A 14097-nucleotide genomic window follows, 5' to 3' on the forward strand; every position below is an offset into this window, starting at 1 on the left:
TGCAAACGTTTCCTTGGGCATTGAAGAAATTTATTTGTTTGCAGGCGAGTGCGAGAGTAAAAAGTGTGACTTTTATGCGTCCTGCGAAAGCGATGGGTTTCTTGAAGGACGTTGCGTGTGTCCACAATTCTGCTCAGACATAAAGGTAAATAAAAAAATAAATCTCCTAGCTTACCGGTCAAAAAAAAATTTATTTGATTAAAATATTGATAGCTGCGTAATGGAACCGTATGCGGAACAGACGGTGTCACCTACGCCAACGAATGTGACCTCAGAATTTCCTCGTGCAAGACGAAACAATACGTTATAACCGCGTACAATGGCAATTGTGGTAAGCTACAGTAACTTAATGTACCCAGTCACCATCGTGCACAATGTTATCCAACCTAACAAACCATTCCAGATCTTTGCTCTGGGGTTGAATGCAAATACGGCGCGCATTGCGAAGCCGGTGTATGCGTTTGTCCGACAGATTGCGAAGGATCGGACGACGAGCTTGTTTGCGCATCAAATATGGTGACGTACCCAAATGAGTGTCATATGCAAAAAGCCTCATGCTCCCCACAGATTAATCAAACACTCAGCGTCGCGTTCTACGGTGACTGCCGAGAGCGGTTTCCGGTGCCCGGCTCAGCCCTGCGTAAGTCAATATCTATGTCTTATTCAGTTCCATAATGCACTAATATAATAATTAACTGTCACTGCCGACCTTGCAACTCATAGCGACTCTATCGCCAACCGTTGCGTCGAGTAGCGTCATAGCCACTAGTGCGATCGCAGAGGCGGAAAGTGAGTTTCCCGCCGGCAGCGAAAATTTAAGTGGACTTGTGCGCTCATACGCCGAGCGTGAAGCATGTCGTAATATACACTGCGACTTCGAGGCGACATGCGAACTCGCCGCGGATAATTTTCCTCGTTGCACCTGCCGATTTGATTGTGGTGCAGTAAAAACGAAGCCTGTGTGTGCTTCTGATTTACGTATGTATGAATCGCTATGTGCGATGAAAATGGAAGCGTGTCATCGGCAGGAAGAACTGCGAATACGGCCACTTGACCTCTGCGAAGGTTTGCCATCTTTTACTAACATGAAATAACTAACTTAATTCGGAAACTAATTTTCGAAGACGTGATCATCGGACTTGTTGGTGTGTTTGCAGGCATGGAGGTGAAGCCTTGCAATGGAGAATCACCACTACTAGATGAGCTGACTGGTAAAGAGTTGGACTGCGGCAACGGGCCGAATCGACAGGACTGTCCGTCCGATAGTTACTGTCACCAAACGGCGCGCTTTGCAAGATGCTGCTACAAAGGTATGTCTACACCATTCGGATGTGATGTACGAGCGGCGCATGCACATGATTCCATTAAATGTTGATAGATCAAAGCGAGCTGACGCAAAAAGGTTGCGAGGACAGCTGGTTCGGATGCTGCCCGGACGGGCGAACAGCCGCCCAGGGCGTCGATCACGCCGGCTGCCCCTCGACGTGCGGGTGCAATAAGCTCGGATCGTATTCGGAGACGTGCGACCCGGACACCCAACAGTGTCGGTGTCGTCCCGGCGTCGGTGGTGAAAAATGCGATCGTTGCGAACCCGGTTATTGGGGCCTGCCGAAAATCTCATCCGGCCATCACGGCTGTATACGTAAGACAAACTGGTCAATTTACCCTCAATGTCTCTGATGATGAACAACCTCTTACAGCGTGCGGTTGTTCAACCTTTGGCTCGGTGCGTGATGATTGCGAGCAGATGACTGGACGTTGCGTGTGCAAGCCAGGCATACAGGGACAAAAGTGTACGGTGTGTGCGCAACACGATCGAGTGCTTGGCCCCAATGGCTGCGTGCCAGGTAAAATGTCAATAGAATGCCAAGCGACATTTATTACCGCTTCCTTTGCCTTCTTTTGTAGCTGACCTCAGTGCGCCACCGCCCGCGACGTGCAAAGAATTGACATGCCATTTCGGGGCGGCTTGTATCGAGCGCGGAAGATTTGCCAGCTGCGAGTGCAATTCCGAGTGCACCGAGGAAAGCAATCCACAAGTACGCCATCGGAATAATAATACAATAGTATTAATAAACATTTGTTTTCTTTTCAGATTGTATGTGGCAGCGATGGTCAGACCTATGCCAGTGCTTGCAAATTACGCCAAGTGGCATGCCAGTTTCAGAAAGATATTGTGGTGCAAGCGTTTGGTACCTGTAGAGGTACAACTACTTCAACTTCATCTTGCTTAGATTTTATTTTATTGTTTTGTAATTTTACAGAAGATGGGTTTCCGGGAACTGATTGGCCTTTGCGTCGTTACACTCCTTTGCAGTACACGCAATCAGATGATTCCAATTCGCCATTGTCCAAGTCCACTAGACATTTACTAATGCCCGATCCTAGGTATTACTATGAACGCCCGGGTCAACTTAATAAAAACGGTGCAACTTTTACGGTTGATGCCAGGAAGACCAATGGACAGCCTGGGAAACCATTTAATTCAGAATATCCATATGAAGACTTGTATAATACTTCAGGTGAGGTCAAATCAAAGACCCAGAATAAAAATGCACGTAATGATATATTTTTTTTAATTTTAAAAGATTTTCGACCAACTCCAGCGACGGTTCGCGTTGTCACTGCCCTTCTTGGTGATCTTTGCTCCGATAACTCAGACTGCCTCATCATGTTCAGTAGTTGTGTAAGAGGCGCATGTAATTGTATACCAGCTTATTCAGAATCATCAGATAGGAAAGAATGCATAGGTATTTTTTAAATTTTTTTATTGTTTTAGCTAAATAATTTATTTGTAGCTGATGTAAATCCTACAGAAGAATACCGTGCTTGTTCTTCATCCCCGTGTCTTAACGAAGCCAAATGTGTCGATCTACCATCGGCAACTTTCACTTGTGTCTGTCATCCCAGTTTCACAGGAGAATTTTGCGAAACGGAACTTGAGCACCAACGATACAATATTCCCGCGTTTGACGGGCATTCATACGTTCGATTAAAACCTCTGAAAGCGTACCACAAACTCACCCTAGAGTTAGAATTCAAAACTTACACGAATAATGGCATATTGGTGTACAATCAACAGAAGGAAGATGGCCATGGTGATTTTGTATCATTGGCCATCGTGAATGGATACGTCGAATTTCGTTACAACCTTGGCGATGGTCTTGTAGTAATCACTTCTCTAGAAAAAGTAGAAATGAAGAAATTCCATCATGTTTCTGCGAAGCGCTATCACAGAGATGGCATGTTGCAGCTTGATAATGGAGAGAATGTCGCAGGTCAATCGAGTGGAACGCTACGAGCGCTAGATCTTGTCGAAGACACATTCGTCGGATTCATTCCAAGCAATTATTCTAGGTTAGTGGAATGCAAACTAATTACTAATTGCATTGTTTATACTTGTGAGCAATATATCTATGTTTTGTTTGTACAGGGTTTACGAGAACATTGGGGTCGATCGCGGTCTACAAGGGTGCATTCGGAACTTTAAGATAGATCGTCGAACTGTTGAACTTCATGAACACAGAGACGAATGGGTGGTCAAGGCGGAAGGTGTGCATGAGTGTGGGGCAAACCCATGCGCTAATTCACCATGTCAAAATGGCGGCGAGTGTCGCACAGTTGATGTGGTTTCTTTTCGATGCGATTGTAATGGGTCAGGATATACTGGAAATTTATGTGAGAATATTGCTGATCCTTGTCAGTCAAAACATTGTATGACCGGAGCAACGTGCGAATCTATTAATGGTAAAGCTATTTGTAAATGTCCCGCGGGTCAGACTCAAACCGGAAATGCATGTGAACATGGTAACTAAATTTAGTTGAATACCACAAAAGATTGAATTAATTTTTGGGTTTTCCACAGCGGTACAAACAGAGATTTCCATTCCGGAATTCAACGGGTCAAGCTTCCTCCAATTTCCTAAACTCGAAGGTGTTAGCAAAGCATTCACCTTGGAGATTGTCTTTTTGAGCCGTGTTCGTAATGGATTACTCCTATACAACGGACAGATGAAAAACGGTCACGGTGATTTTATATCCTTAGCCCTCGTGCGTGGACACGTACAATTCCGGTATAATCTCGGAAGCGGGATAGCTAATATCACGTAATTATACACGCATACATCAGCTAGGAAATAGAACAGTGTTTGCTTAATCATTGTCTTGTAGGTCCAGGGAAGTTGTAACTTTGGGCAGCTGGCATCGCGTTCGCATGTTCCGCAATGGCCGCGAAGGGGTTTTGCAATTAGACAACAACACGCTTGTGAAAGGATATTCGGGCGCGCCCCTCACCGAACTCAATTTAGAACTTCCATTATACATCGGTTCTGTGATGTAAGTCAGCATACATACTAACACGTGTGTTGTATTATAATACAAAATGTCATTTGCTTTATAGATCCACTCAAGAGGTGCATCGCTTAGCTGGGGTGACAAAAGGCTTTAGAGGTGCCATTCGGGAATTCCTCGTGAATGGCTCACCGCTGCCAATATCTGCTAAAGTAGTGGGTTGCTCGTTTGTCCCTGTGAATTCATCAGGATGTGGATTTGATATTGCGCAGTACGATGCGTCGCCATGTTCCGTTGAAACAAATCCATGCCTCAACAATGCTGTATGCATTCCTAATGTTAAAGATTACAGTTGCCAATGCCCGGAAAATTATGAGGGCGTTAATTGTGAAACGCGAAAATCACAAACTGCTATTAAATTTTCTGGACAAACATTTTTACAATTTAAAAATCGTGGATATAAAAGGTAATTTATAATCAAAAATTAATTTCTGCAATCAAATAACATTTACTAACTCAAACAGTTCTAATGTAACATCGCTGGAAGAAGATAATGATTACGACTTTCAATATGATGATGATGATGATAATGATGATGAAAAAGAGGAGGACATTGATACTTTTAACGAGAATACTAACTATGACACTAACAGTAATAATTTAACAGGGTAATCATCTATTTCTGTAGATTTGTGATTTTCTTGAAATAATTTTTGTAATTTATTTTAGGAGGAAAGGTGAACGTGGAAATCGTTATGAAATCAAACTTCGAACATTTGTTGCTGATGGATTGATACTTTGGAGAAGCAAAAATATGAGTTTAAAGAATGATTACTTATCTGTAGCCATTATTAATGGTTATCCTGAGTTCAGCTACAATCTAGGGAAACAAAAAACATTTTGGGCAATAAGGTAATTAATAAAATGATTTTTTTAAATATAAATATCTATAATATATTGCGATTGTTTTACAAATAGATCTGAAACAAAACTTAACGATGGCCAATGGCATACAATTCACGTATGGCGTCGGAAACGCATTGGTTTCTTATCAGTGGATAACCAAACTGAAACGAAGGGAATAAGTGACAGTGGTGCTTTTACATTGAATACAAATTCTAAGCTCTGGATAGGTATACATCTTAAAGATTTTACTATAATTAATTGATTAATGAATGTTTGATGTGTATGTTTAATAGGAGGTGCGCCATCACTTCCTACAGGATTGCCAACTGCATACTACACCGGATATGAAGGGTGCATACAACATGTGCACGTTCACGCGAAGCCAATTAACCTAGCTAAACATAACGACCCGACGATACTGCGGTTCTGTAACGATAATGAAATTTAATTTAAGAATCAATTATAACTTGTTTAGATTTACGAACGTTGAGACTGACATTAAATTACACGTATACTTTTCAATGTCAAAAAACGTTTGGTGAAGTAGAAGCGAAAAATAAGGCATTGTCCTAAATTTTCTAAATACTTTAAAACGTCACAAAGTTTTTTTATTCAGTATATTTTCTATGACTACATATCAGTATGGCCAGTTGATCGTTTCATATTCATGATTAAAAAAGAAGGAAATATCATCAAAACGCGTCATATCCGGTTCCACTATATTTTCTTGTCTATTATTAAATTCAGGACTGAGATTTTATGTAATATATGTATAATAAATATATAGCGATTTAGAAAATTTGGTTTTTATAATTTAATTTCCTCTGAAGTTGTACTATATTAAGTATTTACAATAAAAAATAAATACTAAATATAATTTGATACATACCATTTTTTGCCCTTAAAATTATATACTTGTGTGTACTTCAGAAACACTCAAAGTATGTGAAAAATTGTTTGAACTATTTTAATCCGTTTTTCGGAATTTTAATTGCTTGTACATCTCTATCATAATCCTCATTCATTAAGTATTTACAAGCGCAATTGTTTTGACAGGAAACGCTGCAAATAATAATCGGTAGATTAATAAATTTGTAGTAATTCAAATAAAACAATCATTTTAAAAATAAATTTAATCCATTACAAAGTGCTTTGAAAATAGAAAAAAAAACTATAATATGTGACGATATGAAAGATTAGTTGCTAAATCCATCATAAACCTTATCGTCATATCGTAGTAGTATATAAGGATGGTAGAAACATGACAAATGCACTCTCTGAAAACTATTCATCAGTTCTTTATTGTATATTCAATTAGATCAACATGAAAGGTAAGTAATAAACACACTTAATTAGAAGTCGTTATTAATTATAATATAATTATTTAGTTTTTGTGCAATTCGTGGCTGTATGCTTGCTCGTGCAATTGGCCGTTGCTGCCAAGGGTCCAGTAGCAGAACCGGTTTGTGATGTAGTTTGTCCGGAAACATTCCCCATTGAGGAAAACTGGCACTTGCCATACACTGGTGATTGCTCCAAGTTTTGCCATTGCGCCAACGACGGAAACTGGAAGAAGGATTGCCCTGCTGGTCTTCACTTTAACGCAGAACTTCAGGTATGCGATTGGCCCGCTAGCGCCGGTTGCGAATCTGGTTCTGCTCCAACAACCACAACCACTTCTGCCCCTACCACTACTCAAACTACTGTTAAACCTACAGAAAAACCAACAGAAAAACCAACCGAAAAGCCAACTGCAGCACCTACCACCGTTCCTAACAACATTTGCAATAATGTTTGCCCTGACGTGTTCCCAATCGAAGAAAACAATCACTTGCCTTACCCAGGGGATTGCACCAAGTTCTGCCACTGCGCCAACGATGGAAATCACGAGAAGGATTGCCCAGATGGACTTCATTTCAACGCCGAGCTTCAAGTTTGTGATTGGCCCAATAGCGCAGGTTGCGAATCTACTCCTGCTCCAACCGAAAAACCTACAGAAAAGCCAACTGAAAAGCCAACCGAGAAGCCAACCGAAAAACCAACTGAAAAGCCAACCGAGAAACCAACCGAGAAACCTACTGAAAAACCAACCGAAAAACCAACCGAAAAACCAACTGAAAAGCCAACCGAGAAACCAACTGAGAAGCCGACCGAAAAGCCAACCGAAAAACCAACCGAGAAGCCGACCGAGAAACCCACTGTAGCACCAACCACCATTCCTAACAACATTTGCGATGATGTTTGCCCTAACGTGTTCCCTATCACCCACAATAATCACTTACCCTACCCTGGTGATTGCACCAAATTCTGCCACTGCGCCAACGATGGAAACCACGAGAAAGTGTGCCCCGATGGACTTCATTTCAACCCCGAACTTGAAGTATGCGATTGGCCACACTCTGCCGGTTGTGATGCTAGCGCAACAACATCCAGTACTGCAGCTCCACCTACTAAACCAATTGGCTGTGAAAATGTAGTCTGTGGTATTGACGAATGTTCCGACGAGCCAAACACCGCTGACTGCCAAGCCTATTGCGAGTGCAATCACGGCGTAATCACTATTAAAGAATGCTCCGAAGGTCTGCATTTCAATCCCGTCACTAAGGACTGTGATTTCCCAGAAAATGCTCAATGTGAACCAACCATCCCACCAAATGGTTGCGAACATGTTGTATGCAACAAAGACGACTGCTATAAAACTTCCAACACATTGGACTGCAATCTATACTGCGACTGTGATCATGGCAACGTTACCATTGCGCAATGCGCCGCTGAACTTCATTTCAATGATGAAACTGATGTCTGCGACTTCCCCTGGAGTGCAAACTGTGAAATAACTGGTCCTACCCCAAGCACTGAAAAACCCACAACTCCTGCTGCTCCTTCCCAGCTTTGCGACAACATCTGCCCTGATGTTTTCCCTATCGTTGAGAATAACCATCTGTTCCCAGGAGATTGCACCAAGTTCTGCCATTGCGCTAACGATGGAAATTGGTTGAAGGATTGCCCAGCTGGACTTCATTTCAACTCCAAACTGCAAGTTTGCGACTGGCCCAGTGCTGCAGGTTGCGAGTAATTTAAATAATAAATAACATGTTATATTGCTTCAAAATAAAAATAAATATTTAACATATTCAAGTATTCACATTTGAGATTCTTTATATAATATTCAGAAAAAGATAACACATTAAAACATTAAATATGCATACATATACCTACCCTTTCTGTTTACAGACACAGTTGGAACATAACATATTAATAATTTAAAAAGAATTGTCCACGATGTAGGAGTATACCTACTATAAACAACACTTTACATTACACGCACTCAGATTCCGAGTAAATTAATATCTTCCTGCACATAAAATTTTAGCATGGATAAAAACTACTTTTTGCGATGGTGCATTATAATCGGATTAATTCCTGGATCTGACAATGCCTGGTATCGCACTACTTTAACAATTATTCACATAATTATCATGCAGTTATTGTACATACTTCAAATTTGGGATTATATTGAATACTTGTATAATTTTAATTCAAAAATGCAAATGTCAATAGAACTTAATCATTCAATCATATTGATTACTAAACCATTATTTATATTATTAACTTTTCCAATAATTCGAATAAATTTAATTCAACAACAGACATTCAGGAAAATGATGGCCAACTTTAAAACACTTGATGTAATACTGGACTCTGAAAACATTAAATTAAAAGAATATGGAAAGTTCAAACTTGTAGTAGCGCATATTATAATCGTTGTTTTTGCCTACAATATAATTCGATACGAAAACAACTCTATGCTTATTAAAATTTGGAAAACCTGGTGTAATTATATAGAAAATATGTTTTTTCTATTGCTGTTAAGTATTTTTGATCATTTGAAACAATACTATACTTTTTTCTATATGTTAATCACGAAAGGAACTAATTGTGCATCACAGTCAATAACAAATGTACAAAACAGTAATGAATCAAATGTCAAGCTGTTGAATTTACTACAAATGCGAGAAGCTCTGAATGATATTATAACTTATCTTAATTCAACGTTTGGATTCTACATTTTCATCTATACAATTTGTGCATTCACAATACTCTTATGCAATATGATGGTTTGCATATATTGGGGCTATTTATTTGAAACAAATCAAATTATTATACAAATTATTTCAGATGCAGTAAACATTGTGAGTATTTTTTTACTTAACTTTCATGTGAATATCATAAATCTGTACAATATGTTTAAATTCTAGTTGATATGGATTTTGCTAATAACAAAAAGCATGCAGATACAAAAAATTGGAAAGATAGCTGCCGTCAATTGTTGTAAACAAATAACACGTCAGCTGCGGCGTAATAAATTTGAACGTGACAATTTGCATCTCACACTTCTAACAGAGTTAGCCAGTGAAACAAATGTTTTGCGTCCTTACTTCACCGCAGGTGGATATTTTGAATTGAACAATACAACTATAATTAAACTGTTTAATATGATAACCACTTATGTTATACTTATTATACAATTTAACACTGTACCAAAATAATTAATGCATATTTATAATATTAATAAATGTTAATGTAATGTGTGTTGAATCTAGACAGAAAAATTAATTTTTTAGTTTATAATAATATATTTCATATATAAAAAAAATGTTTAAAAGAAATGTAGCACAGGAATTTTCATATCAGTTGGATTATCCATAATTCCTTATATTACTACGATTCATGTATTGCACGTTACGTTACACGTTACTTACTTATTGAAAAAAAATCAAATTACATCTTTCGTCTAGAAACCGTCCTTATAATAAAATTACAATTAAATAATTCAACACTTGATTTGAAAATGACATTTTCCCGTTTTGAAATTAATTTTTTTCTGCTATAAACAATGTAAGCTTAGGTATTTATTAGAATAAGAAGTTTCAACATAATTGGGTCAATCAAAAAGGAAAACATTTTTTACAATAATTACTTGCAATAAAATACCTTCACAAAATATTAAAAAATATAGTTTAAATTAATTTTCTAAGATAATTCCGCGAACTAAGCAATAAAACAGTAACTAAAAAATATGCCTAATCCGTTCCATAGTTCGGAGCTTATGAAGTAAACTACAATAAAGTCGGTCTATTCAAGATTAGATTATAAGTCTAGGATCATCTTTATCGCCAAAACTTACCTGTATATAAAGGTGATGCTAACTTGTCGATAGTCACAGCCTGAAAACTTTTCATTGGTTCCCAATTGTATATTCAATTAAATCAACATGAAAGGTAAGTAATAAACACACTTAATTATAAATCTTTATTAATTATTATATATTTATTTAGTTTTTGTGCAATTCGTGGCTGCATGCTTACTCGTGCAATTGGCCGTTGCTGCCAAGGGTCCAGTGGCCGAACCCGTTTGTGATGTAGTTTGTCCTGAAACATTCCCCATTGAGGAAAACTGGCATTTGCCATACACTGGTGATTGCTCCAAGTTTTGCCATTGCGCCAACGACGGAAACTGGAAGAAGGACTGTCCTGCTGGTTTGCACTTTAACGCAGAACTTCAGGTATGCGATTGGCCCGCTAGCGCCGGTTGCGAATCCGGTTCTGCTCCAACTACAACAACCACTTCCGCCCCTACCACTACTCAAACAACTGTTAAACCAACCGAAAAGCCTACTGCAGCACCTACCACCGTTCCTAGCAGCATTTGCAATAGTGTTTGCCCTGACGTATTCCCCATCGAGGAAAACAATCACTTGCCTTTCCCAGGTGATTGCACCAAGTTCTGCCACTGTGCCAACGATGGAAATCACGAGAAGGATTGCCCTGCTGGTCTGCATTTTAACGCAGAACTTCAAGTTTGCGATTGGCCCGCTAGTGCCGGTTGCGAATCTGGTTCTGCTCCAACAACCACAACTACTTCTGCCCCTACCACTGCTCAAACCACTGTTAAACCAACTGAAAAACCAACTGAAAAACCAACCGAAAAACCCACTGCAGCCCCTACTACCACTCCTAGTTCCATTTGCAATGATGTTTGCCCTGACGTGTTCCCCATCGAAGAAAACAATCACTTGCCTTTCCCCGGTGATTGCACCAAGTTCTGCCACTGCGCCAATGATGGAAACCACGAAAAGGATTGCCCAGATGGACTTCATTTCAATTCCGAGCTTCAAGTTTGTGATTGGCCCAATAGCGCAGGTTGCGAATCTACTCCTGCTCCAACCGAAAAACCTACAGAAAAACCCACTCAGAAGCCAACCGAGAAACCAACTGAAAAACCCACTGAAAAACCAACTGAAAAACCAACAGAAAAACCAACCGAGAAGCCCACTGTAGCTCCTACCACCACTCCTAGTTCCATTTGCAATGATGTTTGCCCTGACGTCTTCCCCATCGAAGACAACAACCATTTACCTTACCCCGGTGATTGCACAAAGTTCTGCCACTGCGCCAACGACGGAAATCACGAGAAGGACTGCCCAGATGGACTTCATTTTAACCCCGAGCTTCAAGTTTGCGACTGGCCCAATAGCGCAGGTTGCGAATCTACTTCTGCTCCAACCACATCATCCCCAACCACTTCTGCCCCCACTACTGCTTCAACTACTGTTAAACCAACCGAAAAACCTACAGAAAAACCCACTGAGAAACCAACTGAAAAACCAACCGAGAAACCAACTGAGAAACCAACGGAAAAACCTACTGAAAAGCCAACCGAGAAACCAACGGAAAAACCTACTGAAAAGCCAACTGAGAAACCAACGGAAAAACCAACTGAAAAACCAACCGAGAAGCCAACCGAGAAACCTACTGAAAAACCTACCGAAAAGCCCACTGTAGCACCTACCACCATTCCAAGCAACATTTGCGATGATGTTTGCCCTGACGTGTACCCCATCACCCATAACAATCACTTGCCCTACCCTGGTGATTGCACCAAATTCTGCCACTGCGCCAATGATGGAAATCACGAGAAGGTTTGCCCAGATGGACTTCATTTCAACCCCGAACTTGAGGTATGCGATTGGCCACACTCCGCCGGTTGTGACAGTAACGCAACAACAACCAGTACTGCAGCTCCACCCACTAAACCAATTGGCTGTGAAAATGTAATCTGTGGCATTGACGAATGTTCCGACGAGCCAAACACAGCTGACTGCCAAGCCTATTGCGAGTGCAATCACGGCGTAATCACTATTAAAGAATGCTCCGAAGGTCTGCATTTCAATCCCGCCACTAAGGACTGTGATTTCCCAGAAAATGCTCAATGTGAACCAGCCATCCCACCAAATGGTTGCGAACATGTTGTATGCAACAAAGACGACTGCTATAAAACTTCCAACACTTTGGACTGCAATCTATACTGCGACTGTGATCATGGCAACGTTACCATTGCGCAATGCGCCGCTGAACTTCATTTCAACGATGAAACTGACGTCTGCGACTTCCCCTGGAGTGCAAACTGCGAAGTAACTGGTCCTACTCCAAGCACTGAAAGACCGACAACTCCTTCTGCTCCTTCCCAGCTTTGCGACAACATCTGCCCTGATGTTTTCCCTATCGTTGAGAATAACCATCTGTTCCCAGGAGATTGCACCAAGTTCTGCCATTGCGCTAACGACGGTAATTGGTTGAAGGATTGCCCAGCTGGACTTCATTTCAACTCCAAACTGCAAGTTTGCGACTGGCCCAATGCTGCAGGTTGCGAATAAATAACACATAAAATATTCCCATTGTATATCATATTTCTGGCATAATAAAAACTTTTTAATACGTTAACTACTTATGTTCTTTTTACTGTTATTTAATACCGATACAAATCAATCTATAGAAATAAATTTACAATATTTATTGTAATCATTGATTGTCTATCAAATGAAGTGCGTCAATGCTTATCAACTTGAACAAATATTTTCTCACTTGTTGCTACTTCTGTATGTGAAAACAACTGTACCTATTGGTTTTGGATGGTAAACGCTTGGTTAATAATTCAATACTCTTATTTATAAAAGCAGTGTAAACACGGTAATTTTACTATTCAGATTTAAAACTTCCCTGGAACCAGTTCTGACAGTTCTGATCATTCAAGAACCTTGAATAAAATGGATAATAATTTAATTAAATTGGCCCGTTTCATTGGAATCATTCCAGGCTTTTGGTTTAAGAATCATCCTCGTAGATATCAAATAATTTCACTAGGTCATCTCTTAATTATACATGCATACTTTATTTTTGCCGTGGTGCAAAAAGCTGTCATGGTTGTCCCGCACTTATTGGAAATAGGAAAGTTTATGTGGATTTCAATCAAAATTGGTCACCTCTTTTGTATCACCACCGTACTTGTAAAAATAAGCATGTTGGGTAACAATTCATGTCAATTTATGCAACAACAATTTCAAATAATCAACGGAGTATTTGCCAGGCAATGCTCGTTCACACACAAAAAACAAAACGCATCAAAGTATTTTATTATATACATATTTATGGTAAATGGTTTCATAAGTATTCATACTTGGATAGATCCCAGGTTTGACTTAAATGCTGAAACATTTTTTGAAGTTTGGTGTGAGGCTATTAAAGACCTAATAATTGTATTTGTATTTACTGTTTTGGAAGATATATCATTGCGATTTGAAAGTTATGCCAAGTTGATACTGTCTGGAGATGCAAAATATAATCACTCATTGAGTGAATCTGTAACAAAATGTAACAAAAATATCATTATAAATAATGATCTTACAGATTTGATGGAAATTCAAGAAGCATTACATAAAATCATCAATTGCTTCAATGATACTTTTGGAATATACTTTTTTATTTCAACTGGGTTGATTTTCAGCTTATTTTTAAATGATATCATGATAATCCCTTATTTGTTTACTTATGGTACAGCTAG

The 14097-nt window shown here is 39.5% G+C and overlaps 2 protein-coding genes across 7 annotated transcripts in view; both read left to right on the plus strand.

Moving 5' to 3' along the window:
* The window catches only part of LOC135797306 (agrin-like), a 48922-nt gene extending 42927 nt beyond the window's left edge, over positions 1 to 5995 (plus strand). For 2 of the 6 annotated variants that reach the window (XM_065309582.1, XM_065309586.1), the window contains 20 exons: positions 45 to 145; positions 214 to 331; positions 404 to 640; positions 724 to 1065; positions 1158 to 1310; positions 1379 to 1642; positions 1701 to 1847; positions 1909 to 2039; positions 2096 to 2204; positions 2265 to 2522; positions 2589 to 2750; positions 2799 to 3357; positions 3434 to 3807; positions 3866 to 4106; positions 4171 to 4335; positions 4400 to 4756; positions 4815 to 4958; positions 5020 to 5202; positions 5269 to 5423; positions 5490 to 5995. In XM_065309582.1, the coding sequence (XP_065165654.1) occupies positions 45 to 145; positions 214 to 331; positions 404 to 640; positions 724 to 1065; positions 1158 to 1310; positions 1379 to 1642; positions 1701 to 1847; positions 1909 to 2039; positions 2096 to 2204; positions 2265 to 2522; positions 2589 to 2750; positions 2799 to 3357; positions 3434 to 3807; positions 3866 to 4106; positions 4171 to 4335; positions 4400 to 4756; positions 4815 to 4958; positions 5020 to 5202; positions 5269 to 5423; positions 5490 to 5644 (4355 nt within the window). In that variant the 3' untranslated portion in view covers positions 5645 to 5995. Of the gene's footprint in view, positions 1 to 44; positions 146 to 213; positions 332 to 403; positions 641 to 723; positions 1066 to 1157; positions 1311 to 1378; positions 1643 to 1700; positions 1848 to 1908; positions 2040 to 2095; positions 2205 to 2264; positions 2751 to 2798; positions 3358 to 3433; positions 3808 to 3865; positions 4107 to 4170; positions 4336 to 4399; positions 4757 to 4814; positions 4959 to 5019; positions 5203 to 5268; positions 5424 to 5489 lie in introns of all 6 variants that reach the window. The other 4 variants (XM_065309583.1, XM_065309584.1, XM_065309585.1 and 1 more) reach the window with 3 other exon arrangements.
* Positions 5996 to 6498: 503 nt separating this feature from the next.
* LOC135797424 (mucin-5AC-like) lies at positions 6499 to 12948 on the plus strand. The gene is made up of 4 exons (XM_065309789.1): positions 6499 to 6527; positions 6585 to 8268; positions 9376 to 9389; positions 10536 to 12948. Exons 1-4 carry the CDS (start codon positions 6521 to 6523, stop codon positions 12911 to 12913), a joined length of 4083 nt encoding a protein of 1360 aa, XP_065165861.1. The 5' UTR covers positions 6499 to 6520; the 3' UTR covers positions 12914 to 12948.
* Positions 12949 to 14097: the final 1149 nt, after the last annotated feature.

The sequence above is a fragment of the Atheta coriaria genome, unplaced genomic scaffold, assembly GCF_025399875.1.
Source record: "Atheta coriaria isolate IRGN ID8LTWV9N9 unplaced genomic scaffold, Caltech_Dcor_3.1 hic_scaffold_8_pilon, whole genome shotgun sequence".
In the NCBI taxonomy this organism is placed as follows: Eukaryota; Metazoa; Arthropoda; class Insecta; order Coleoptera; family Staphylinidae; genus Dalotia; species Dalotia coriaria.